The sequence below is a fragment of the Lepisma saccharinum genome, chromosome 24 (genome assembly GCF_977018435.1).
Source record: "Lepisma saccharinum chromosome 24, izLepSacc3.1, whole genome shotgun sequence".
Lineage (NCBI taxonomy): Eukaryota > Metazoa > Arthropoda > Insecta > Zygentoma > Lepismatidae > Lepisma > Lepisma saccharinum.
In genome coordinates this window covers 61,370,775-61,396,515 of record NC_139252.1, presented here as the reverse complement: position 1 = coordinate 61,396,515, position 25,741 = coordinate 61,370,775, and the positions used below count along the sequence as shown (strand labels likewise).

Here is a 25,741-nt window from a genome sequence, read left to right as displayed (position 1 = left end):
GAACTGAGAGTCCAGTTCATGTTAGCCTATCAGCACAAAGTGGACTTAAGACTGTCTATGGCCCCAGTCTGAGTTTCCCAACTGTGAGTCCTGGTTTCAAGATAGCCTTGCCAATGTAATTTTGTTGACAATTATATTGAGTATCATAAAATCTGCTAATTTTCAGCATATTATACAGGGTGTTTAAGAAAAGGTAACAAACTCACCACTCAAATCATGTTCAGTTACCTTTTTTAAAACACCCCGTATCATTTATTTCCTTCCAATCTTTTAACTATCTTTGAGATTAATGTCACTTTTGCCCAGTTCTTTCATTTTTCCAATTCACTGTTTATCCAAAATGTCCAAACTACAATTTTCACAAATTAGACTATAATTTCCTCAGCACATTTCTTTCCTGTATATCAAGAAAGAGAGGAAGTGTGTTGTTGACATGTGTTCTTTAATTATATTTTTGAATCTTCCTCATTAACTAACCTTTTAATGAAGATTAAACATGCATGCACACACACACACACACACACACACTCACACTCACACACACACACACACACACACACACACACACACACACTCACTCTCTCACACACACACTCACACTCTCACACACACACACACACTCACTCACTCACTCACTCACTCTCTCTCTCTCTCTCTCTCTCTCTCTCTCTCTCTCTCTCTCTCTCTCTCTCTCTCTCACACACACACACACACACACACACACACACACACACACACACACATACATACATACATATATATGGACATACGCATGCATACACCCAGGGAAACTGAGAAAACTTCCACAGCATGTAGAGATGTACAACTTTTGTCAGTAACATTTTGGTCATTAAGGCCTTATTCTTATGCTATGCCCTCTTAAAAATTCCATTCCCTATCCTGTGTGTATGCAACTGTGCAGCACATATTCACTGTTGCCACTGACAGCTATATTTTGTGTCAGTATTATTTTTTTAAAAAAAAACACTTATACCTACTCTTAACAAGTTAAGGAAAGAATGAGAATAAAAAAACACCAAAGAACACCCTACATATCTTAATGATGGAATCAATCTTTATTTTCATACTAAAGCAAAGTTACATCATCTCAATACATTATCCCAAGACGACTATGCATAATAGTATTTGACTAACTTGGCAATGGGATTTTCATTAAGTAACTGGCCATGGGAAATTTATGAAATCATTTTTTTAAAAAAACAACATAATTGGGTCCTTCGGTGAGAACATTGATCGCAGTGTTTTGCTTATGGAAAGTTTATGAAATAGTGATGAGAGGAAGAGCTACTCATCTTAGGTTCAAAAATTGGACTGACATTGACGTATCATTGTACCATTTCTGCCTCATCATCATGATGGAGAAAAGAAATGCAAAATATCAACAATAGGGAAATAAATTGGTTAACACATTAAATATTATGCCACTTTTGGAATGAACATTTCTTTAGTTAAACACATTTATCTGATCATCCAAGTCAGTTGATTGATTTTGTATATTTTACTTCACTTTTTTGCCACTTTTGGCTAATGAAAACTAGGATGAGTGATGATATGATGAAGGGACACTCGCAAAGAACACCCTTGCCCAGGTTGAAATTTGAACCAAGCACCTCTGGCATTGCATCATGCTGCGCTAACCACTCCACCATTTTGATCATCTGAATCACTGTCAACTCAGTATTCATTACCAGTTTCATGAATCAGAGACACATTAAAATTGGATATTTTGTGTTTTGCATGGTTCGTACTTACCAATTGTGTATTGCGGAACATAGTTCAAGGTGCCATTATACTTTCTACACGAAAACAAACAGTTTTTCTACTAAAATAAGCCAGTTTTCTAAGTCCTACCGAATGCACGTTCGGTGCGATATCACTTGCTTTGCGAATGATAACTCTTCTTTTGTCTTTGAATATCAGTGTTTCCAACTTTATTATGCAAGAAAATGGCTATGTTCCACGAATTATTGGGTTTTTGAAATTATACTTTCAAGTCACAAACCCTGCACAGTTAGGCAGGTTAGGTTAACATAGTAAAAATTGAGAGATTAACTTGCCATTTTCTCATAATAAAAGGGTCACGTTTGGAAACCCTTCTTCCACTGGCGAGACCGCGTGACTTTCGACAGTCGAGCCATCTGCAGGCACATAATGGAAACAACGGCATAATGTCGCTTTACACAAAAGGCAAGATCATTTAATCAAAAGTGATTATTTCTTGTTGTGCTGCATTCGACAGTGAAGTTTTCAGTTTCCGCAGCATTTTGTACTTTGCAGAAACGAGTTTTCGTAAATACTTTTCTTAGTAAAAATGAAGAAATGTGTCTCCGATGCATGAAACTGTTACCCAGTGTTCTGTAAAATTTAAATATGACAGAAGCAGCCATGTTGTTTTAAGTCCACCATGTTCATTTGCTAATTGTGACTGAACCACTGGGAAATGTGCCTTCACCAGGGATCAAACCTTAGACTTCTTCATTACCATTATGTTATCATTGGGAGAGAAACAATAACCATGTTATCCCCTTCATAACCATTATTGCTGCATCAAAAAGTTGTGTGTGGGAGCATCACCAGTCACCTTGCACTATCAGTTTGGTAGCAGTAGATCTTAGTCATCATTGACTTACCTAGAACTAGAGCAGTTAGATTTTAGAGATTAGAATTTTTGAAAAAGAATGGATTAAAATCCATTTAGAAAAATCTTAATTTCTTGACTAATCTGCATTTGACTTTGTGAATAGTGCAGGAAATGAACCTTAAAAAGATGGTTTTGAAGTTCTTGATGAAAAAGAAAATGCATTAATAGGACCATATGTTCAGGTCCACAGTCAATATTTCCAGTCTTCACTTCAAAGTTATAGTATAACTTGACAAGTTTAAAAGCAAGATGCTGCAAATAGCTGTTGCGCATCTCGCACCACATTTCCCCACTCCATTCTCCACAGCGACATTGGTTTGCAGTGTTGCAACCTGGAGGGAGTGGAATGGTCTGAGGATTTTCAACGAAATTTGTATTACCTTTTTCCTGGGCTGTTTTCTACCTCTCTGAGTACAGAAATTCAGCTCACCTTTCGCCAACGAATATTTTCCTTCTTTTAAAACTTGGCCTCCCCGATGGCGCAGTGGTAGCGTCATCGCCTTGTAATCAAGGGGTCCCAGGTTTGATTCCAGGTCGAGGCACATAGTGGCTCGGATCCCACTATAACTGTAGGTCCAGTCTCGATTAGCCTTACTGTGCATAAAGTGGACTTAAAACAACAAATAAATCCAAACCAATTCTTTTAAAACTTGAGAAACCATCCATTTAGATACTCCCGTGGCGGCGCTTGTGGACTCTACAACATTATACTTAAGTTTATGTAACTCCTTCTGATTTCGCAAATATGTTGCAACATTGTAAACAATTTATCTGGCCTGTCCTCTAAGGTGCTTTCCAGAGCAGATTGTGCATTTTGTTGGACCCGGCATGATTTGATTTTTGCATTTCAAAAATATGCAGCCAAGAGTAAAGAGCAAGAACATTTCAATGCTTTAAAAAAGAACACAGGCAAGCATGTTATCAGATTGCTTTCTCATAATGATTGTTGTACGATTAACAAAAGAACCCCCACCCCACTCGGCTTTAAAAAAAAAAACCAGGCCACTGCTTGATGTCACATTCAGAAAATGAAGTCATTCGCCCAGAAGTTTCTCTTCGTTATAAACCTTAACGTGTGTGCGTAATACTACAGTTTATGATCCGTGCACCGCATGCATTTTCAAAGACCGGATTAAATCAAATGAACCACTGATAAACTGATATGAGCCGGCACCGTCAATCCACACAGTAAAAATCGTTTGTTATATTTGTTTTAGCTTAATTTTGTTGAGTTGGCACCACTCGTACTCTCAAGGCGAGACCAGTACATAGAAGAGTGGTGGGGAGGATGACGTAATAGGAAGTGCTCCGCAGCGATCTGCTCATAACGGGACTTAACTTGTCAGGATATAGAAACAAATTGTATTTTGGAAAAAAAAAAAAATGTTTGAACCCTTCCATTAGATTGCAGTGTGTCTTTTCTTCCTGTTCTAAGTATAATTATACATATAAAGCTAATCATGCTGTCAAAATCTTATATGTAGCAAACGGAGGCATCAGGGCAGCTGGGCAGTTGGTCAACTTTAGGACTAAGGAACAGAGAAGGAAAAGCATTGGATCAGGGCAGTATAGTTTTTCATGCCTAGGTGAACAAGCAGAGGTCCTTGGTTGCCTGTCTCTTCACCAATTTCTCTGTGATACCATCCAAGGTCCCAGAGATGATAGCTGAGGATCACTATTGCTTTCTTGTTCTTGCCTGGCATATGCCCACATCGATCCTGAGACTGCATGCCTCCAGACACCTCCCTCTAACTACACCAGGGTGTGAAATCCTGGAGGGACAGGGGGGATTTTCCCCACCAACAATCTTGACCTCAAAAATCCCCCCCACCAAAAATTTCCCAGAGGATATAAGCAATTAGTATTTACTTCTTATGTACTTTACTAAGGATAATATGGAAAATACACAAAATAGCAAATACAGAATGCTCTCTCTCTTTTTCAAGAGATTTTTACTCTGTCTATACCAATAAGAATATGTGTGCAATAAAAGAAGAATGCAAGTCGAACATAATTATAAATTATAATAGTTTTGTATTAATACAAAAAGTAAACAAAAGCTTCTACATAACAAAACTATTTCGTAATTTATTGACATCTTAAACCAGTTAGTAAGGAATTAATTTGCTACTTTACACATATCTGATATATATAAAAGTAAGGAATTAATTACTTTATGTGTATTTAATAATATTGTTTTTTTTAAAAAAGATTTAGTAATTAATTGACTTATATTGAATAACATTATAAATATCCATATCATAATAATTTATGTATGTATGTTATATATGTGTGTATATGTCCTATATAGGGGTGTAGATTAAGATTTTCTCCCCCCCCCAAGTCTTCGATGATTTTGCACCCTGAACTACACTCTGTCTCATGAATATGTGGAGCAAAGTTATGCGTAACGACAGAGAAGGGGAGAAATTGGTAGCTGCAGCCAGGTTTTCCTCTCCATGTACTCAGTTCTCACATGTTCATTGGTAAGCCCTCTCGAGTCCTATTTGCACAGGGACTTGTTTCCTTTCACTTTCTCCAGAGATTACGAGAACAGAGTGTAACAGTTGAGTCAGTGCCACACCCAAAAGAGAGAGAAAAGGTCTTCTCCAATGAAAGAATAGTGGTTCCAACTTTTGAAAAACTTTTGATGGACTGAACCCAGAGATTTGTAGTATAAATTTATACACGTCATTAATTCCTTATTCACCATTATTTTCATAATAATGATATAGCCACAGATAGTGTAAATAATGTAAAAAACTGACTGGTATGAACCATGGTGGTCTAGTCGGTAAGGCATCTGACTGCCACGCACGAGACCTGGGGTGGGTGTTCTAAGGTCTAAATTTTCCCGGCCTTATCTCCGCATAAAGTGGCTCTGGGGCTCACCCAGTCCCAAATCAATGGGCACCTGAGGGCAACCCTGGGAGGAAAGGTGGCCAGAGCATGGTGTTAATCCTTCATGATATATTTTTCTACGATATTCTGTGTGTGGTAAGCAGTGGTTGCGCCGTGGCAATGTCACTTTTCAACGGTTTGAAAAGAAGGTAATGTTGTGCATGTGGTGGAATATCAATAATCCAGTCTTCTGGGAACTCATACCACATGGTCCTGCTGTTGATGGGAACCTTTATGCTGCACAACTGCAACGGGTCCATGGTGCTATGCTCCAGAAGTGCCCAACATTGATGCATGTGAAGAGAGCCTTCATGCAGGTCGATAATTCCTAATGTTACCAGCCACGAATTGTTACCCAGAAACTGCAGGACTTGAAAGGAATTGAAGTGTTGCCTCATCCTCCGTACAGCCGTGATCTCTCACTATCCGAATACCATTTGTTTCGTTTTCATACATTTCCTGCAAGGATGACACTTAGACACATTTGATGCTGTGGAAAAGGGGGCCTAGAAAACAGCCAAATGGTATCGTTGTGAGATCGTGGCTCTCACGGAACATTGGCAGAAGACCATACAACAGAATGGCCTATACTTTACCGAATAAGTCCGATGTCAAGCCCTTTGTCTCCAGTCTCAATGTCCATGTGCAAAAACGAACAAATTTTTGACTCAGTGTGGTATATGCACGGGGAACTTTACCTTTACCTTACTGACTGTCGGTAACGTGTCTGACTACCATGCTAAAGGTCCCAGGTTCGATCCTGGTGGGTTCAAATCTGGGAACTTTTCTAATGTTGGAAGTGGCCCCGGCACCCACCCAGCGTCGAATGACATTGGTATCTGGGGGAAACCCTGGGAGGTAAAGGCAGTCAGGGGCGTGATGCTGATCACATCACCCCCACTCACGACCGGATCAAGAAAGTGTGGGGCGTTACCTTCACACCCCCTATACCCCTTCATGGCGTGGTGCTAAGCACAGGGTAACCCTTTATTTTATTTTTTTTTACTTTAGTAATGAAGTTGGGAGAATTCTTTACAATGCATTAATTTTGTTAAATGTGGGGACTTAAATTTCTAAAATATAAGAATAATATGAGCCAATTATTGGGTGGGCTTCATTTGAACCTTCAGCTTCCTTTGACAGATCGAAAATACAGTCTCACAATTTCACAATTATTATTATTATTATTATTATTATTATTATTATTTTTTTTTTTTGCAGTGGAAAACTTCTACGGAATGCAGCCTGGGCAAAGTTGTACACTTTCCGCCACTGCCAGAGTAAAGTACCCAAAATTCATTAACAACAAACTAACTGACTCTAGCATTCTTTACCTTTAGACCGCCAAGCGGGTTTTCGAAAGAAACCTCTCTCTGGCCGCCGCCTATGTGCATGATTTTTAAATTTTACACTTATTTCAGAAGAACGTTATATCTCGGAGACTATTTGAGCAATCTACTTTGGGTAACTTTTGTTTTGCAGCTAGAACATCAGGGCATGCAACCGTGCAGGAATCAAAATGCCAAAGCCAATAAGAGGGGTTGTGTGGCTCGCGGCCCCCAACTTTCAATGAAAAAAATCATAAAAATGGGGAGTTTTTTTTCATATATTCTATAATGTAATGCACCCAGAAACATGAAATGACTTTCATTCGGTTGAGAAAGGACCATTCTTTGTAAATAAGGCTAAAGTTTGCATCCCCTTCCAAAAATAGCACGGGAAGAGGGGTGCAAACTCCCCATTTTTATGATTTTTTCATTGAAAGTTGGGGCCACAGCCCACCCAATCCCTCTTATTGCCTTTGGCGTTTTTATTCCTACACGGTTGCATGCCCTGATGTTTTATCTGAAACACAAAAGTTACCCGAAGTAGATTGGTCAAATAGTCTACGAGTTATAACATTTTTTTGTGAAATAAGTGTACAAATTTAAAATTTGCGCCAGCTTCCATTCGTAACTTTGGAGTCGGGGGGGGGGGGGGGGTTCTTCCACATACATTTCAAAGTTTTATCTGAAGATCTGTCAGTGTTTACAACCTCACATACAAGTATGACAGTGCTAAAAGCACATGAGCTTTTTAATCAGCACGATGGGTCACCAGTGACCCATCGGACGACATGCCTATATTTTCTATGGGTCACATGTGACCCATTGGCCGAGTAAAGGTTAAACTCAAAGGCTTATGGCTACAGCAACACAATCCTTCCATCTGTTCCTATCCTGAGCAAGATCAATCCAATCTTTTCCAACCTTACTGATTTCCTTTAGGTCCATCTCAACGTTATCCCTCCATCTTCGTCTTGGTTTCCCTACAGGAAACAACAAGAGGATGAACATGAGAGAATGGGCGAAATATACAAAAGAAAGTCAAAACAGTAAACAAAGAAAACACAAAAATAATACTCTTTATTTATTATTTGAATCAAGTCAGATTTTGTAACATGAATAATTTATGTTGTTAAAACTTACAATATGTTTAGTGACCATGGATGCAGTCAGGAAGAAAGGCCTGATGAGATTGAATCCCATAAACAATACAAGAAGGGAGCAGTTTTCCACACACATCACATTTTTTCGTTTTACATTAAACCGTGGCTTAGTAAGTTCTAAACTTGCTAGAAAATTAGAATTTCAAAACATTCCTACCCCACCCCCAAAATATTTTAACGCAAAGTTGCAAGATGTGTCTCTTACTTCCATTACAGGGTTGTTAAAGACTGGATACATGGGCAAATATACAAGTTCACAAATTTGTGGTACACTCCTATCAAGGACGTATTTAGGGGTGGGTGTCCAAGGTGTCTGGATCCCTCCCCCCGAAAGACTTACCAAGTACTAACACAAAATAATAAAAATTTACTTTTCAGCATAACTGTACTCGATGGTAATTTATTTCGTATGAGCTTGGAAGGCAAGGGTTATTATTATTATATTTTATTATTATTATTATTTGAACCACACTGCTTTGAATGATAGTACCAAAGAAAATTTATGCAGACTACTAGTTATGATAAAATACATAAAATGTTAATCAGGAACTTTACTTTTTGTCAACTGGAGCTAATATACTTTTTTTATTATTCGATAAATATTCAATTCTTTATCTATCGGACATTCATTTACCTGATTGTTTATACATTTCACGATCTTAAGTACATGCAGACTAGATAATAAATATTTGATGTTATATCTATATTCTTATACCATCTTTTTTACATATTCATGTGATAATAAAAATGCAATATTAATAAATTTAAATATTTTAATTAATACTTAATATAATTATAACCTAATTATTTTAATTTAAACATTTATATTATCATTATTAAGACACTTGGTTCGAAACCCCCCCCCCCCCCGAAATAAATTTCTAGATACGTGCCCGACTCCTGATAAAGTGATACATTCTTCTACTGTTCAACCCTATAAAGTGTGCCATTTTATGTAAACAGGAGTGTACATGAAAAACAACATGTGAACATGAAATTACATTGCGGTATTCGTACAATCTATTATTGAAATGCCAATGCTCAACACAGAGAGCAAATTCACAGTCCTGTAAAATGTGTGTGTAGATTTTATGATCACCCTAACTTGTTCTTTCAGTCACAGGCAGGACATCTGCACCTTCATTGATGGCAAAAAGATCTCTTTATCTTCCCATGCATGAACTTTTTGTTGTGTAAATAAAAAAGGGGTAAGGATTCTAGTGTTGTACCTTGTGATTCTTGCATTGGCTGTTGTTTCACATGGATTTATTTTTATGACCTAAATGTCTTAACATTTTGAGCATGAGAAACAGAAAAAGCAGAGGGAAGTTTAAGAAAAATTGGTTCCTCAGAGAATTATGTCTGAAAATACATGGAGTGTTCTTGGAATTTTCTACTCAATAGTTTTGTTTAATTGCATCCAAGGACTGCCATTTGTACTAAAAGAGTACATGATAAAGTGGAATGCTTCATGAAGATTAATTGTACTACTCTACTCGGTCAAAATGTACAAAATACAATACCAAATTGGCATTTGTTAGAAAATGCATTATTTATGAATTAAAAGTGTGTGTTAACATTTCTCATTGTGGGACAGTAGGTCTTACTTTTTGCCTCTAATGATCAGGTAATCATAATTTTATAAAGATGTGCACGTGCGACTGTGGAATATTTGTAAGAAAGCAACATAGTTCACAATGATAGCATGGTGGTTACTGCTCTTGTTTATGGATCATATTGTCCCAAGATCAATCTTAACTAAGTGAGTATTTTCAGGACAGTTGTATAGATTTAAATTAAAATATGAAGAAGTCTGACGAAAAGATTCTCTCGGTCTATCGACCAGGTGAGTTGTGGAAATAATTCCAAGCTTTCGAGAGCTAACGTCACACTCAACTTCGTCACTAACGTCACTTCTACCCTGAAGATGAGTGAAGTTAACTCTTGAAAGCTTGGAATCATTTCCACAACTCACCTGGTCGATAGCCCGAGAGAATCTTTTCGTCATTCATCGCCAGGAAAGCTTCAAGTCTTACTTCATGAAGAAGTCTGGTCTAGAAACTCGGGGAAGAAGTGACGATGTTACTTTTTCTTGTATGTACGCATTGCTTGCATTGTAGAATTATTTCTCTTGTAGCCTACGGTTATTACAAGCATAAAAACACAGTTTCTCGTGTGATGTTTCAGGAGAACACACGCTCCCTTCATCAGACATTTATTTTTAGTTTGACTAAAGATACAGTTATAACAATGGTTAAATTTTTTTGACAAAAACTAATCAGGTATACAATGGATGTTGTCATGTTACATTGTTGTGATATAGCAACTTTAGACTTTAATGTAACAGAATTCATCAAGAAACTCTGTGGAAACAGTGATGATTTTGTTCAAAATTTTTATCTGAAGTAAAAATAAAACAGACTACTTGTTTCACAGTTAAATCGCTATAATACAACAATGTAACATTGACAACATCCATTGTATAACTGATTCATTTTTGTTAAAAAAAAATAACCATTGTTATAACTGTATCTTTAATCGAACTAAAAATAAATGTCTAATGAAGGGAGTGTGTGTTCTCTTGAAACGTCACAACGAAAAACTGTGTTTTTATGCTTGACACAACCGTAGACTACAAGAGAAATAATGACGATGTTACTATCCAACAAGTGTTCTAACGACACTGGTTCTTAAATGGTTATTGTTCCATACATATCTCAAAGCATCCATCTTGCACGTTACGGATTAAAATATCAAGGTAATAAGATCTTGCATATTTCCCTTCAAACGTCTGGTCATCCTAAGCCCCCTAACTACCTACTGCATCCTTGTTTGTTACTTATAAATATTTATAAAACAAGAAATCATTGCACATTCTGAATATTACATTGGAATGTTCTGCGCAGGTGTAAGAAATATTTTCTTTGATTGAGCATAAATTCTTTGATAGAGTATCGACATAAGTTAAGATCCCCAAAATTACAATTCATGTTAAACTTTTGTGCAAGTTTCTCACAGCAAGCATGGCATGTCTTGGTTCGTAAACTGTTAAGTTACAAGGCCATGTTGATATTGCATGGTGCAGTACAGCATGCATGAGTGATACGTTACAGTTACGCACACGTAACATAATGCAACGTAACAGAGACATTGTAACATCCCGTAAATATAAATGAGACATTGTGTGCTGTGTGGATCCATACATGCACGCAAATCATTGTCGTAATTATCCAACATGGATGTGTACAGGGGTTGTCATGACGTGAGTGTTCGAAGCAGCCACAACGTGCTTCAATCGTACAAGTCTTTGGCTCTTGCTTTCATCTTCTGTTTCTTGCTCTGTCATTTGTTCGAGATTTTTGATATGCTATCGTCCCGTGAGATCCTCTTCAGTGGAATGATTTCTCCCTGGCCAAGGACTGCTGTATCGATGGATGGATAAAGGCTGTCTTCAAGTTGCTGGTCTTCATTTCTGGAAAGAAACGAATTCAGACATCAATAACACACCCTGAAACAGTGAAGTGTGGTTTGTCCTTACTCTATAGACCTCTTTTAAGGATATAATGCAACATACGGACTTTGGAGGAGAGGAGAAGGCCCTTTCTGAGCACATCTCTGCAGTCACAAAGGGTTCAATGCATCTGCTGGGTCTTCTCTATCGTTTCACCGAAATAAACAGCTGCCCTCAGCACCTTTTTCAAATATTTTGTGTCACCAAAAATTGAATACTGTTCTCCGATCTGGTATATGGCATGCACCTCAAATTCAGATAGACTAAATTCCATCCTAAATTTCTTCCTGGCCATTGTTCGACACCGAATTCCATCCACAAAACACTTGCAAAAGTCTATCCTTCTGCAAATGTTAAATATTCAGACTCCTCAAGAGAGACATAGACTGGCTGACCATATATATTTCTACATAAAATTGTAAATGGCAACATCAGAAGTGACCGCCTTCTTCAGGAAATTCACTTTCGTGTGCCTGCCCACTCAACAAGAAGCACTCAACTTTTTGCTTCTCAGAAGCAGCGATTGTGCCTCATCCAGCGCTCTCTGTTCCATAGACGTCCCAGCCAATATAATAATCTAAGAAGCAAAATATACATTTTTGAAAATCTGAATCGTTTTAGAACAAAGTTAACTAAAAGTATGTAAGTCTCTTAACCACATGTAATTTTATTCTATGTTATTATTTTTGTCCTTATGTTCTGTTAATTCGTTCCAATTTAAAATGGCTAACGCTGTATTTAGAATCTTCTATTAAATAAATAAAAAAAAAAAATAATGTTCACTCTTAGTTTATGTTCATTTTAAATGAATGATTTAATTTGATTTGTGTTATTTAGCACCACCTTTCTGCCACTTTTGGCTAATCACGACAATGAGGATGATACGATGACATTGATGAAAGCACTCATGCCCAGGCTAGGATTCAAACCAGGAATCCATGGCATTGTAGCACGCTGTGTTTTAAATTAATGGAACGGCGCTCTGAGTGGAAATTCCTAACTGGGGTATGTTTGGTCAAATTGGGGGTAGGTAGAGGAATTCTTGTATGGTTTAACATGGAGACATTACAGTAGGTGGTGGATGCTTTATGAAAAGTTTCTTAACTAACTGGAGGAATAGCATCTCTTTTGTCCCCCACCCCCTCCTTAAAGTAGTGGGATTGGAGAGAGTAATATTTTTAGGAATGTAAACATGTTTTCATTTTCTAATACATGTCTTCATTTAGTAGATAATCCCAATAAGATGATATATTTATGTATTCCGGATCACATTTTTTTATGTGGATTGTCAACAGATGTACAGTGAGGATACTTCTGGGCAGTGACATATTCTGAAAATTTGACTTTGTTTACCACAACAACTCTTTTTTATTCTATATATTTATAATATATTAATGAGATATAATGCAAATAAAATACCAATGCAGGCATGCAAGAAAATAAGTCTGAAAACTTCAAATTTTCCAGCAATTTCTACATATATGAAAAAAAGTTACCGGCGGTAAACAGGGTGACATGGGAGAATATTCCACTGCTTCTGGGTCACAACAACCCATTGATCAGTGCTTCTAGCATGGTGACAACTCACAATTTTTTATCAAACCTCTCCAGTGGAATGCTTCAAAAAACATAGCCAGAAATATGGCGAGACATGTTCCAAATATGTGCTGTCACTTTCATAGCAATTACTGCAACTTATATAGTACGCTTCAAAATTCTCACTCTTAAGATCCACTGTCTACAAACTATTTTATCTTCTGATAAAGTTGCTCAATGTTGCGAAAATATCAACTAGCAAAAAATATTATTTTCTGAATACATTGAATTACATCTAATTGGAATATACGTTAGATATATATTTGTTCCTCTTTAGAAGGAAGGTAGATTTTTAAAAAAATATGAGGGTAAGTCAATATATAAGTCACAAAATGGAACAGGAAGAGAAGTTGAAACAGTTACCTGATGAAACGTGGTTTATTTTTCAACGTAATGTCCATGAACATTTAGGCACTTGTGCCAGCGTTTCACGAGTCCCTCAAAGCCAGCAGCGAAGAAGGTTGGTGTCGTAGCCAGCTGGTAACTTCCTGATGGACCTCCTCCATATCCTGGAACCGGTGACCACCCAGGTGATTCTTCAGTGGGCTGAAGAGATGAAAGTCGGATGGTGCCAAATCTGGATTGTAGGCTGGATGTTCCAGTCGTTCTCAACATAGGGACCGTATGTGAGCCGCTGTGGTATTGGCACTGTGTGGATGAGCATAGTCATCCAACAGAAGAACTCCATCTCTCAAAGCACCGGGATGTTTCCTGCGAATGGCTGATCGTAACTTCGTCAGGGTTCTGCAATACGTGGCTGCAGTGACTGTGTGACTCTGGGGCAGAAATTCCATGAGTAGGATGCCTTTACTGTCCATCACCACTTGGCACTCGAATGACTCACCGCTACACGAAAATGTGACTACTAGTGCCATATACGATACACAGTGGTGCTGCCACCTACACCGATACTTGCGGAAAGGTCAGGGCAAGGACTAATATTCATAAAACAATTCACATTTCAGCAATTCAAAGATATTTCATTTTGCGACTTATATATTCACTTCCCCTCGTAACTTCTGATGCCAATAACTGTATTGACTTCCACCAGTACCCAATACTTGCATACCTAACAAGTTTATGTTACTCAGAATACTTATAAATGTTAATACTACATTGCAACTATGCTACACCAAAGTGTTGGTAAAAATATTAATTGATTCCCATGTGAAATAATCAAAATATTAAAATACATGTAATTTAATCAAGATAAATGCTTTTGTTTACACCATGTTGGTGCAAAGTTAATGGTATTGCCACTTAAATTTGAACACTTTTCAGTGCATCACTCACCTGTCTGGTGATGGAAATAAAGCTAAATTTTTGCAGTCTAACTCGTCACTCTCTTCATGGCAGCAGTTTTCACTTGCACTCTTCTTACTGCTTATGTTGTAATTATGTCTCAACAGATGGCAGTCATAGTCGTACTTAATGAAGTTGTTAATATACAATTGTGGATCGTCAACGTTTGATCCTATAAAATGAAATGTTTACAAACAATAGGATAGAGTTTTTTGACAAATGGTAATGAAAGTATGTACAGAAATATTTCAGTTCACATAAATATATGATAAGAAAATATTTTATTTCACCACTGGCATGGCATTAAATGATTTTCAATTGTTACTTTCTTTTTTTGTTTAGATGTGCAGTTATCGATATATATTATCAATAATAATGAGTATTATTAAGTAATAATACATTTTAGTAACTGTGACAATGATTACTTTTACAAGAATACATTACGAGATGAAATGCATTTGTTCATAAAGTATAATGCATCACATTAAGATAACACACAGTACATAATGCACATTAACACAAGAGTGTTCATAGTAAGAGAAAGCATTTTCATGCAAAAACAATATGAAGGCAGAATAACACTTTATTTAAAGAGCAAATATTAATATATTTAAACATTTAAAGAATTATTTAACTGAGAGTAGTTACCCATCATTCTGGCCATTGTGTTTAGAGAACAAAATGTATGTTAAAACATTCCTTCCTTCACCTTGGCCCTATGCAATAACAGAATTCATATGTGGACCTCTCTCAAAATTCTTATTTATTATTTTCATGCATATGTCTCGTGGCTGCACCAATTTTTATTGCATGGTATCCTTATTAATACAATACTTTGGAGATGAGGTATTTTTTGTGCATTAGAAATATTTGCTATTCTCTTCACGCTGAGGGCAGGGATGCTTTTTGGGAAGGTTCCTTCATTAATCATCATATCACTCATCCTCATCTTGGTGATTAGCAAAAAGTGGCAGAAAAGTGAAGTAAAATTAATCAAATACAGGATGTCTGTGAAAGACTAGGATAAAGAAAACAACATACTGGATTTATTGTTTCAAAATTTGCATTCCATAGATTAGGTCTTTGTGAAAAATTTTAGGGGTTGTCGGGAGTGGATAAATTAGTACTGTACCCAATCGGTATCGTACAAGGAAAATCCTGGATTCACCATTCTCCCCTTCACCATGTCTATGCATGTGCTCCATGCTTGCTTACGCGATTTTTGCTTTCAGATTATGTATATTCTGAGACAATAAATGCAGTTGTTTCAGAGTTGTGTTGTTTTCTTTTGCACTGGTTCTTTCTTGGACACCCTGTAGTCCATTAGGAGTTCTTGGTAGCCCTAAAGTAAACTTTTTTATATACCTGAAAGAGTGGCATGCCCAGGATTTTTGAAAGGAAGGGGTTATGTACACGTTTTCTGGTAGTCATTCTTCATTTTGCCATCTTTTCCTACCTTTGACGTTCTTTTTTTTTTTAAATACTGGGCCAAAGGGGGGGGGGGGTTATAACCTGCACCAACCCCCCCTTGGGTACGCCTTAGACTGGTTTTTATTGGTCCAAGATGTAAGGATTGTATTGCTGTGTAAATAAATTTAGAGACTGCTCAAGTCACAGGTATTTGTTGAGTGTGAACATTTCTTTATTTATTTTGAAAAGTCCTGAGTTAAAACCATGTTTGTTCTTTCACCTATTTTATCTTATTATGGTTCATCATACGAGCAAATAAAATGTAAGGTAATGTTCCTCTTGTTCATGACACTGTGATCAGCACCATGCTCTTGCCATCTTTACCCCCAGTTAACCATTTTTGAGGCTCGAATGCCAGAGCTACTTTATGTGGAGAAAAGGTAGGAAAAATTACAACCATATATCAGCCAGTCTGGAAATCGAACCAGGGTCTTCCGTCAATCAGTCAGCCTTTTTTTCACGAGTTCCTGCCAAGATGTTATCCCCAGCTAACATGAATATTTTAAAAAATCTGCAATTGGGAAAATTCTATTGAAGTTACTACCTATGAATGTAGTTTTAATATACTCACTAATTTTATACTTCCCCAACTGTACTGCAAATCCTACTGAAAAAAAAATAATAACAAATGAAAGAATTCCTGATAAAATATTCATAATCTGGACTGAACATGGCAAAGCATCATGCTTCTCAAAAGTTATACTTGTAAAAATAAGTTAAATCTCACCATTTGTCAGAAATTTGATTACTTATTTTTATGTCTGTACTAATGAACATGAAAATGAAAAACTGTATCATACTCCAGAACTTTCGTCTGCTAGGGAGACATGAATTGTGTGCATTTTTTATAATTTATTCAATTTATTAATGTACTTCAGTTCTCATTTAGTGTGAACATATCTTGCTCAAATCAAAAACCCAGCTACAACAACAAAGACATTACATGCATGCACATTCATATTAGTTTTTAAACTGATATTAACCACAGAAACAAGCTATTCTTACTGGGAAAATTTCAACTCTGCACATAGAACTATTTATGGCTGCAATTTTGTAGTGTGATTAATTTCAGTTGAAAAATCATTAGTTAAATTGACAAGCAATATGCACAATGTGCTAAATTATAAATTTTAATTGTATGTAGGTTTTTATGTATACAATTTAAATGCATTTAAAAAATGTATAAAAAAATGTATGAATTACATTAGTTTATGTAGTGAACAAATTTAGATCTAACCCCAAGAACAATACAGTTCATTACAAAATTAGTAATAACAAATAGAAATAAAGTAGCTGTCCTTAAAATGGAATAACAAGTACAAGATTACAAACATAATGCTAGCAATAACATTAAAAGCTATGAAGAGTGATGCGATTGCTATAAGAAATAAATTACTGCCTTTTCTTCCTCTTTTTCTAATTTCAAATTCCCACCAAAAGTCCTAATGATGCAATCTAGTTCACAAACTGCTTTGATAGACAACAAATACAAAAATGATACATAGTATTTTGAAGTTCACAATCTACTCAACAGATGGCAGACAATTCACTGTTACATTGAAAAATTCAAGGTGCAATAAATGGGAACTGAAGCTTTAGGCTGACAATTTTACTATATCAGTGATGCAATTAATACCAGTGACTAGATATGTTTGAAATACATATTGATCAATATTTCTTGAAGCGACCTAGAAAGAAGTCCACCAAAAATAGCCGAAAATAGAAAAATGAAGTAATCTAATGTGTTCTTACCTTTAGTACATATAATCTGAATGCAGAATGAAAGGATGCAGATATTACAAAAAGTCATACATGCATGTTTATATTAACAGAACGGAAAACTGCACAATACTAACACAACAACAAGGGAAGGACAATAAAGGGAAAAATCACTTCCATATCATAATAAAACATTTTCTAGATAAATGATCAAACTCTGTCCATTGACATGAAAGAGAAACGTTTTGGCCTTATATGTGGTTACAACATGAATTCAAATAAAGAATGACATTTATATGCACCTAATTCTGCTTTCTTTACTGTATAATTATAAAACTGAATAAGACTGGATTTGTGGTTTTATATATTCTTTGTTGCAATAAGTTCAATGAGTAAGTTATTCAATTCAGGCTTGAATTGAACCATGGATTTTCCTCTCAGACAACTCAGGCCCGTAGCTAGGATTGATCTCTAGGGTGCACTTTATAATCAAAGTCCATTTTTCAAAAGTTTGACAGTATTAAATAGAGGTGTACAGGATGGAATTTTTTGGGTTGGGACGGGATCGGGATGGAAAAAATCCACCATTTCCTGACAAAGCCAGGAAATTTTCGGGACGGGAAATATTCGAAATTTCCCGAAGCTCTGGAAATCTCGAATTCTACACATCATTTTCAACTTAAGTGATTGTTTTTGCATTTCTGGTACAAAAACAGACTATTTCCGAGAAGTTCCAGACATTTACAATGCATAAAACTTCGAGAATTAACGACTTTTTAAAATGACCATTCAGTATTTCCTGACTGCTTGGGATCCCAAAAAGTCAGGAAGTCATTTCCCGAAGTCTGGATCGGGATGGGACATTTTTTTCCCACACACCCCTAAAATTAAATGAAGTTCAATTGTGTGTGTATGTGTTTTTTTGGGGGGGTCATTAAGCTAATATAAAATTTAGAAATATCACGCAAATACTAATTTTTTCTGTACTAAAACATCTCTTGAAATGTTAATTTACTGCTACTGACATCATTCTTTATTTCACACTCCATACTACTTTTGATGATACAGACATATACAAGGTGAACAGAAACTATACGTAGGTGATTCCTGACAGGTAAAGGAACAAAAAAGTTCATATCAACATATGTCCGGAAACGCATATTTGCCAAGGTAGATGGCACTGAAGAACGACATCATCCTTTCATAACACTCACAGTGTGCTTCTTTGTGTTGCAGATTGTTCGATTCGAATGTTATGGATTGGAACTACGTCGAAGCACCATGGTCCGTTATTCATACCAGGAACAAGCCGAGGTGGTCTTTGTGTACGGTCAAGCAGATAGAAATGGTCAAGGGGCTGCACGGATTTATCGAGCCAAGTATCCGGACAGATAGCACCACCCAAACCACAAAACCTTTGCAGCCATTTTTGGGCATTTGTGTGAGCATGGGTCCTTTCCAGGTGGACATGGAGGGCAGCCACAGCATGTGCGTACACCAGATCTGGAGGAACATGTGCTACACGATATTGAGAACAAACCCAGTATAAGTTCCAGGCAAGTGTCCCATTAGCATGGTGTAAGCCAAGTGGTGGTGTTGTGTATCCTACATGAAAATCGGTACACTCCCTCTCACCTGCACCCGGTGGAGGCACATAGTGGTTCGGATCCCACTTTAAACTGTAGGTACAGTCCCGATTAACCGTACTGTGCATAGGGTGGACTTAAAACACCAAATCAATCAATCAGTCAAACCTATCACCTGCAACGTGCGCAGGGATTATCACCAGCGGATTTGTCACTGGTTTTTGAAACAGGCCACCACCGTATTTAGATTCCTGTCGCCAGATGCATGAGCAGGGATTATTGGTGATCACCTACTTGGACCATTTCTTCTTCCGCAATGCCTTAACGGACAGATGTATCTGGAATTCCTGCAGTTGGACCATTTGTTCTTTCACAACGCCTTAACTGACAGACGTATCTGGAATTCCTGCAGAACACTCTGCTTCTTTTGCTTCAGAATGTGCCTTTGGCAATACGACAAGTATGAGGGTGTACCAAGAAAAAAAACCGGATTTTTTTTTAAAAGCCATGTATTTTTTTCTTCTTTTTACAAAACAACCTTATCACCTTCAAAGTACTCTCCATGACACTTAATACCTTTCTCCAATCTGTGATTCCATTCTTGGAAACATTTTTTAAACTCATCTGTTGTGATGGCTGACAGCTCCTTCCTCGTTTTTTTCTTCACCTCTTCTACATCGTCAAATCGCTGTCCCTTCATGTCCCTCTTCATTCGGGGAAACAAAAAAAAGTCGCATGGAGCAAAGTCAGGTGAGTAAGGGGCATGGGGCAAGAGAGTCATGCTGTTTTTTTGCCAAAAACTTTCCACTCGACACTCTTTTTGCTGGTCACTCAGATTCCGAGGCACAAATTTCACAGTGACCCTTCTCATTCCAAAATCTTCCGTTAAAATTCGCTGAACCGAGCTCCAAGATAGTCCAGATAACGTCCCCAGCTCTTCAATGGTCTGTCGTTGGTCTTCGAGCACAAGTTCCTAATATTATCGACATTTTTGTTCGTTCTGGAAATTGACGGACGTCCAGAACAAGGTTTGTCATCAATCGACATGCCACCTGTTTTGAAGCGAGAAAACCACTCGTACACTTGAGTTTTCCCCATAGTGCTGTCCTTGTAAGCTGTGTTCAACATCACAACAGTTTCTGCGGCATTTTTCCAGAGCAGGAAACAAAATTTCACAGCCGCACGCTGTTCTCTTACATCGGCCATCACAAAAAACGAGGTGCGAGCAAAACTGCTTTTATGAGAAAATCACCGTGACCAGAGACAACCTTCCCTGGTGAAGCTGCTGGATACACTGAACTCACGAGTTGCTCGACGTTTGCCTAGCGGGAAAAATTTGTACTACGGAAGCTCCACCCAGTACAGTGTTATTCTGTTGTTTTTTTTGGGGTACCCCCTTCGTAATGTGGCTGATGCATGATGGAGCGCCAGACCACTTTCACATTATTCTTCGTCAACACCTCAACATCTTCCCCAGAAGATGGATCGGATGAGGGGGCTCTATGGCATGGGCCGTTCGATCACTGGACTTAAACCCCCTTGATTTTTACTTGTGGGGGCATCTGAAAAGTATTGTGTTTGCTGAGCCAGTTCCTAATGTGCAGACCCTTGAACAGCATGTCCGTGTAGCCTGTAACGCTATTCGGGTACAGGCTGCAACATTCGAACAAGTGAAGTAATCCATGATGCGACGTGTGGACGCTTGCATTGCATCCCATGGAGGCCACTTTGAACACCTGTTGTAACATGAATGAAAGTCGTGCCATGTTATGTGTACAGGTACTAATTGCTTTATTGCAGACTCACCGTCCATTTCTGGACATATGTTGATATGAACTTTTTTTTTGTTCCTTTACCTGTCAGGAATCACCTACTGAAGTTTGTCCCTATAGTTTCTGTTCACCTTGTATATATTTATATCATACAAGAAAAAATGCACATTATTCAATCATAGTGAAAAGCAAAATGAAATAATGTAATAAATAGCTGCTGTTTATGTTCTGTAAATTTATCCTTCAAGTTCTGAGCAAAATAATACCTGCTGTCTACATTTTTACTTTTCAATGCAAACAAATTATACAAAATAGTATTACCTAATGTCGAGGGGAAGTGACGGTAGTGCCAGCGGGGGCTCAGCCCCCCTCCCCCTGACCACTGCCTGGCTACGGGCCTGAGACAACTGCTCATCAAATCCTACAACAATTGGAAGGAAAGCTATGTTTTGCTTCCCACATCCATCCTTTTTTCTTTGGAGTAGTTCAATGTAGCTATCATCTGAATTCAGAAAAATCTGCATTTTTTAATTGTTTATGTATTAACAATAATTATATTTCTTTATTTTTGTGATTTACACATATATGTATGGCAAACAGACAAAATAGGGTAAGTGCCTTGTAGGTGTATAATGAGAAGTAACAGTATAGAGTAATTCAACAATAAGGATCTCTTCAATAGAAACATTTCTAACCATCATCACTGTTATAAAATTAAGTCAGTAATTGAATATGACATCATTTAAAGATTAAAAAGAAGAAATATCACAAGTTAAAATAATTAAAAATGGATTAGTCACATCATGCCTCATATATGTGAATATACACATGTACCCTAGGTATTTATATCTAACATCATATTGTGTGTGGTAATTTGCAGTAGTTTGATACAACAAATATAAATGGTTTCTCTAATTGTGTAATGGATAATGCTAATGGTCTGTGTTCAAGGGGTTCTGCGTTCAATTCCCAGTGGAAGCACATTGCACAGTAGTTCAGATTCCACTTAAAACTCTAGGTCCAGTCCCAAAAGCTCAAAGTGGCTTTAGAGCAAGAAAGATGAAACAATTATAAAATGAAAATTGTGCGTATCACATTTGAAAACTAGAAATTTTTTGACCATTCCTAAGTCAGTCATCAAGGATTTGAGCATCTCTGTGTCGTGTCGTGATAAGATATCTGATGGAGGCTGAATATATGAGTCATCTGTTGTGACAACACCATGCGGTTGTACTTGAAAAGCACAAAGAGGAAAATCCACAGTTTGGACCATAAGGTTTTGTAATACCCACTGAGCTAACCTGCACGAGATGTTTTATTGTGACAGGAAGCAGAAAGTAATATGAGTGCAATGGAAAAATAAGCATGCGCCACTCGAGCAGTTCACCGCTTACCGATGATTGTTGAGTACGTACGGCGCTGGTCGGTGGTGACGGATCTCTTGAACGACCTCTTGAAAGAGCTGATACCCTTCCTCGCTGGTCCCAAGAATGGTGCAGTGGAGAGAGTGTACAGGACCGGATTTATTGCGGCATTCAAAGGCAAGATAAAAACTGCTACCCAAGCATATACCTGGAAATATATTTGGTTGAAAGGGATAAGAAAAATATATAATTTATTGTGCAAAAGTCCCAACATTTGGAATGCAAAAAATAAAAAATAAAAATAAAATAGGGGTGAGCCGATACCGATGCCAATGTATTGGTATTGGAAAGTATTGTTTGGAATTTTTTTACTGATACCTGCCGATACTTTTCTGACATATTGGTCTTTCGTGGAGGCTTCAAAAAAATGCTGTGAAACACTTTTGGAGTCTAATTATCCTAGAAATTATGCAAAATTAGAAGTTCATTTCTATTTTGCACCATTTTTGTGTGAAAAAACTGAATTTTGTGATAACGTAACATGTAATTTAATATTCTCAAATATTTGAAGCAAAAGTCCTGGTAAATTGTTGCATATAATTAAAGTTTCGAGTGTTTATTTTAAGTCCACTTTATGTGCAGAAAGGCTAATCAGGACTGAACCTACAGTTTAAAGTGGGATCCAAACCACTATGTGGCATAATTAGAGAGGAATACTTAAACACTGGTATTAATCTATATTTTGAACATCTTTTAATTTTTACAATTTTCAAGCATTGGTAGCAATTGGCGAGAGTATCGGCATCGGTTCAAAGTGGCATCAGCTCAGTACTAGGAAAAAATGCCATTTTCTAACTAAATTGGGTAATATTCAAAATTTCCCAATATTTTTTTCTTGTATGTATTTATTTCTTGCATTGTATAATTATTTCTCTTGCAGTTTAGGGTTCTTACAAGCACATTAAAAAAAAAAAAAGTGTTTATGTGCTTGTAAGAATCATAAACTATTAGGCTCAGTCAATAAATAACGAGTCAGAGAATATTACACCAAAACTATGGTAGTTAGAAATGGGTCGACAGGCCCAAAATGGAGGTGCAGGTGTGACGAAACTGATTTGTGCACATTTTCCCACTAGATGGTGTTACCTGTCTGGCAAAGGTATGTGCAAAGACTGCTAACCAAGCAGCGGCCGTGTCCAGTCATTCCTAAGGGAGATTCCCCTCCACCAAAAAAGTTCAAGATCCTCCACACTAGTGCTGGCAAGGTCATGCTTTCGTTCTTCTTCGATCGCAAGGTACCAATCCTCATCGACTTCCTGGAGCATGGAGCTACGGTCAATGCCCAGTGGTATTGTGAAATGTTAATGAAGCTCAGGAAGACAATCAAATCGAAACATCCCGGTCACCTTTCTCATGGTGTCGTCCTATAGCATGACAATGCTAAACCACACACAGCCAACGCAACAAAGGAATGTCTGAAAAAAATCAAGTGGGAAGTCCTGAGCCACTCCCTATAGTCCAGATCTGTCCCCGTGTGACTTCCACACCTTCGGTGAGCTGCAGCACTGCAGGGAGAACGGTTTCAATCGGACGATGACGTCAAGGAGTACGTGCACAATTGTTTCCAACAGCTGCCAAAGGAGTTCTACGAGCATGCCATTTTGCGACTGGTGTCACAATGGGATAAATACCTAAACAGTGGCAGACAATACTTCTGAGGTTCGTTACGTAAGTACTGTGAAATATCCTCGTTATTTATTGACCGAGCCTCATACAAAAGATAATTTCCCAACATTGTGAAAATTTCAAATTCTACATACTATTCTATTTCTACTTTTAACTCTCAAAAAGGTTATATGTTTTTGACAGCATCTGGGAACAGACACCTCATTTTTCAACAATGAATAATTGATCCCATCCTTAATAATAATCCTAATATCAACCTCTACCTTAAGAAAATATTTAGCACTAAAACTTGAATTCTACTACAGTTACCTGTGGCGGAACAGTGAAACCGCTGAGGGAGAACACTCCGAGCATGATGATTGGCATCCAACAAGCAGCATCCGTTCCAACAATGAGGCTCATTCGTTGAGCCATGGATGAGTCTACTCTCCGCTGCTCACTCTTCACTGCTTGCTGGGTTGTTTTGGCAACCACATACATCCAAATGTAACCAACAGCAATTATGGAGAAAGATGCAAAATTGAGAACTGGAAGAGAAACACGAATATGTTGTAGATAATGACAGATTACCTTATTAATACTAAGGTAAATAAAAAAAATAAGGTGAATTTAGATGTACAATCGATTGTTTTGCATGTGTGTAATTATAATTTTTGTATGTTGTAGGTGTCTAGGTGTAGTACAGCCAGAAAAGAGTGCAGCACGTTGTTTCTTCCGTTGAATAGGCCAGTCGAAATATGGTGCAGCAAATGGAACATTACACAAAAGTGGAGATTCGTAGCATCATGCCACCATGTTTTGGGACCATCTTGGTGTTATTCATGTGGAGTTCCTGCCTCAGGGTACAACAATTACATCTGAGAAGTACTGTCAAACTATGGACAGACTTAAAACCACCATATGCCAAAAATGCACTATAGGGTGTGGCGTTTTTGCACGACAATGCGAGACCGCACACAACCGAACATGGTTTCAAGTGGGAGGTTCTCGAACACCCTCCGTACAGTCTCGATCTCACCCCCTAGGACTACCATCTGTTTGGAACCGTCAAGAAACACCTCCGTTGGAGGTGTTTTGACACAATTGAAGCAGTGCAAGAGGCTACCGTTACCTGGCTCAACAGTTTGGAGTAAGATTTTTTTGCGATCGGGATCGACGGTTTGGTCTCTCGCTGGAATAAATGTTTGGACTGCAGTGGTGACTATGTGGAATTGTAGTGTGATACAATGCGCATAACATACTGCAGTTTCATATTTTTACTCATTCACGTTTCGGAATATATTCAATATTCACCTTGCTTTTTGATTCTCCTTTGTATATTGTACCTCCATCAAGATGATAACCTGTGGTGCAACATCTCGTGAGGGCAAGGGCCTACCTATTGACTGCCGGCCTCATTCCCACCTGCGGAGGTGGGAGATCATTCGACCAGTTACAAGCTGATGTGTGGTCAGCATGACAAACCCACAGCCGTTGTCGTAGGTTTCCATGACCGGGTTATGCTTCTTTTTGTAGCTCCCCAATTTCCTCACAATGGTCGGTGGCCCCCAGTCCCATACACAGGCTGAAATATCAGGAAAAGTTGTTATCCTGTAGCCACAGCCCAAAGCATGATGCCTTAGATTACACAGCCACAGTGTGGGACATACTCTCAAGATGTAGACAGAAAAAAATTCAAATTTGG

General features: G+C 37.7%; 1 protein-coding gene across 1 annotated transcript in view; it reads right to left on the bottom strand.

The window, feature by feature from the left end:
* Positions 1 to 10,639: 10,639 nt before the first annotated feature.
* The window catches only part of LOC145978201 (G-protein coupled receptor GRL101-like), a 376,753-nt gene continuing 361,651 nt past the window's right edge, over positions 10,640 to 25,741 (bottom strand). Inside the window, exons 26-29 of the mRNA XM_083110642.1 lie at positions 24,367 to 24,584; positions 22,402 to 22,579; positions 14,452 to 14,632; positions 10,640 to 11,523 (exon numbers count right to left, since the gene is read on the bottom strand). Of these exons, the coding sequence (XP_082966768.1) occupies positions 11,394 to 11,523; positions 14,452 to 14,632; positions 22,402 to 22,579; positions 24,367 to 24,584 (707 nt within the window). The 3' untranslated portion in view covers positions 10,640 to 11,393. The remainder of the gene's footprint in view (positions 11,524 to 14,451; positions 14,633 to 22,401; positions 22,580 to 24,366; positions 24,585 to 25,741) is intronic.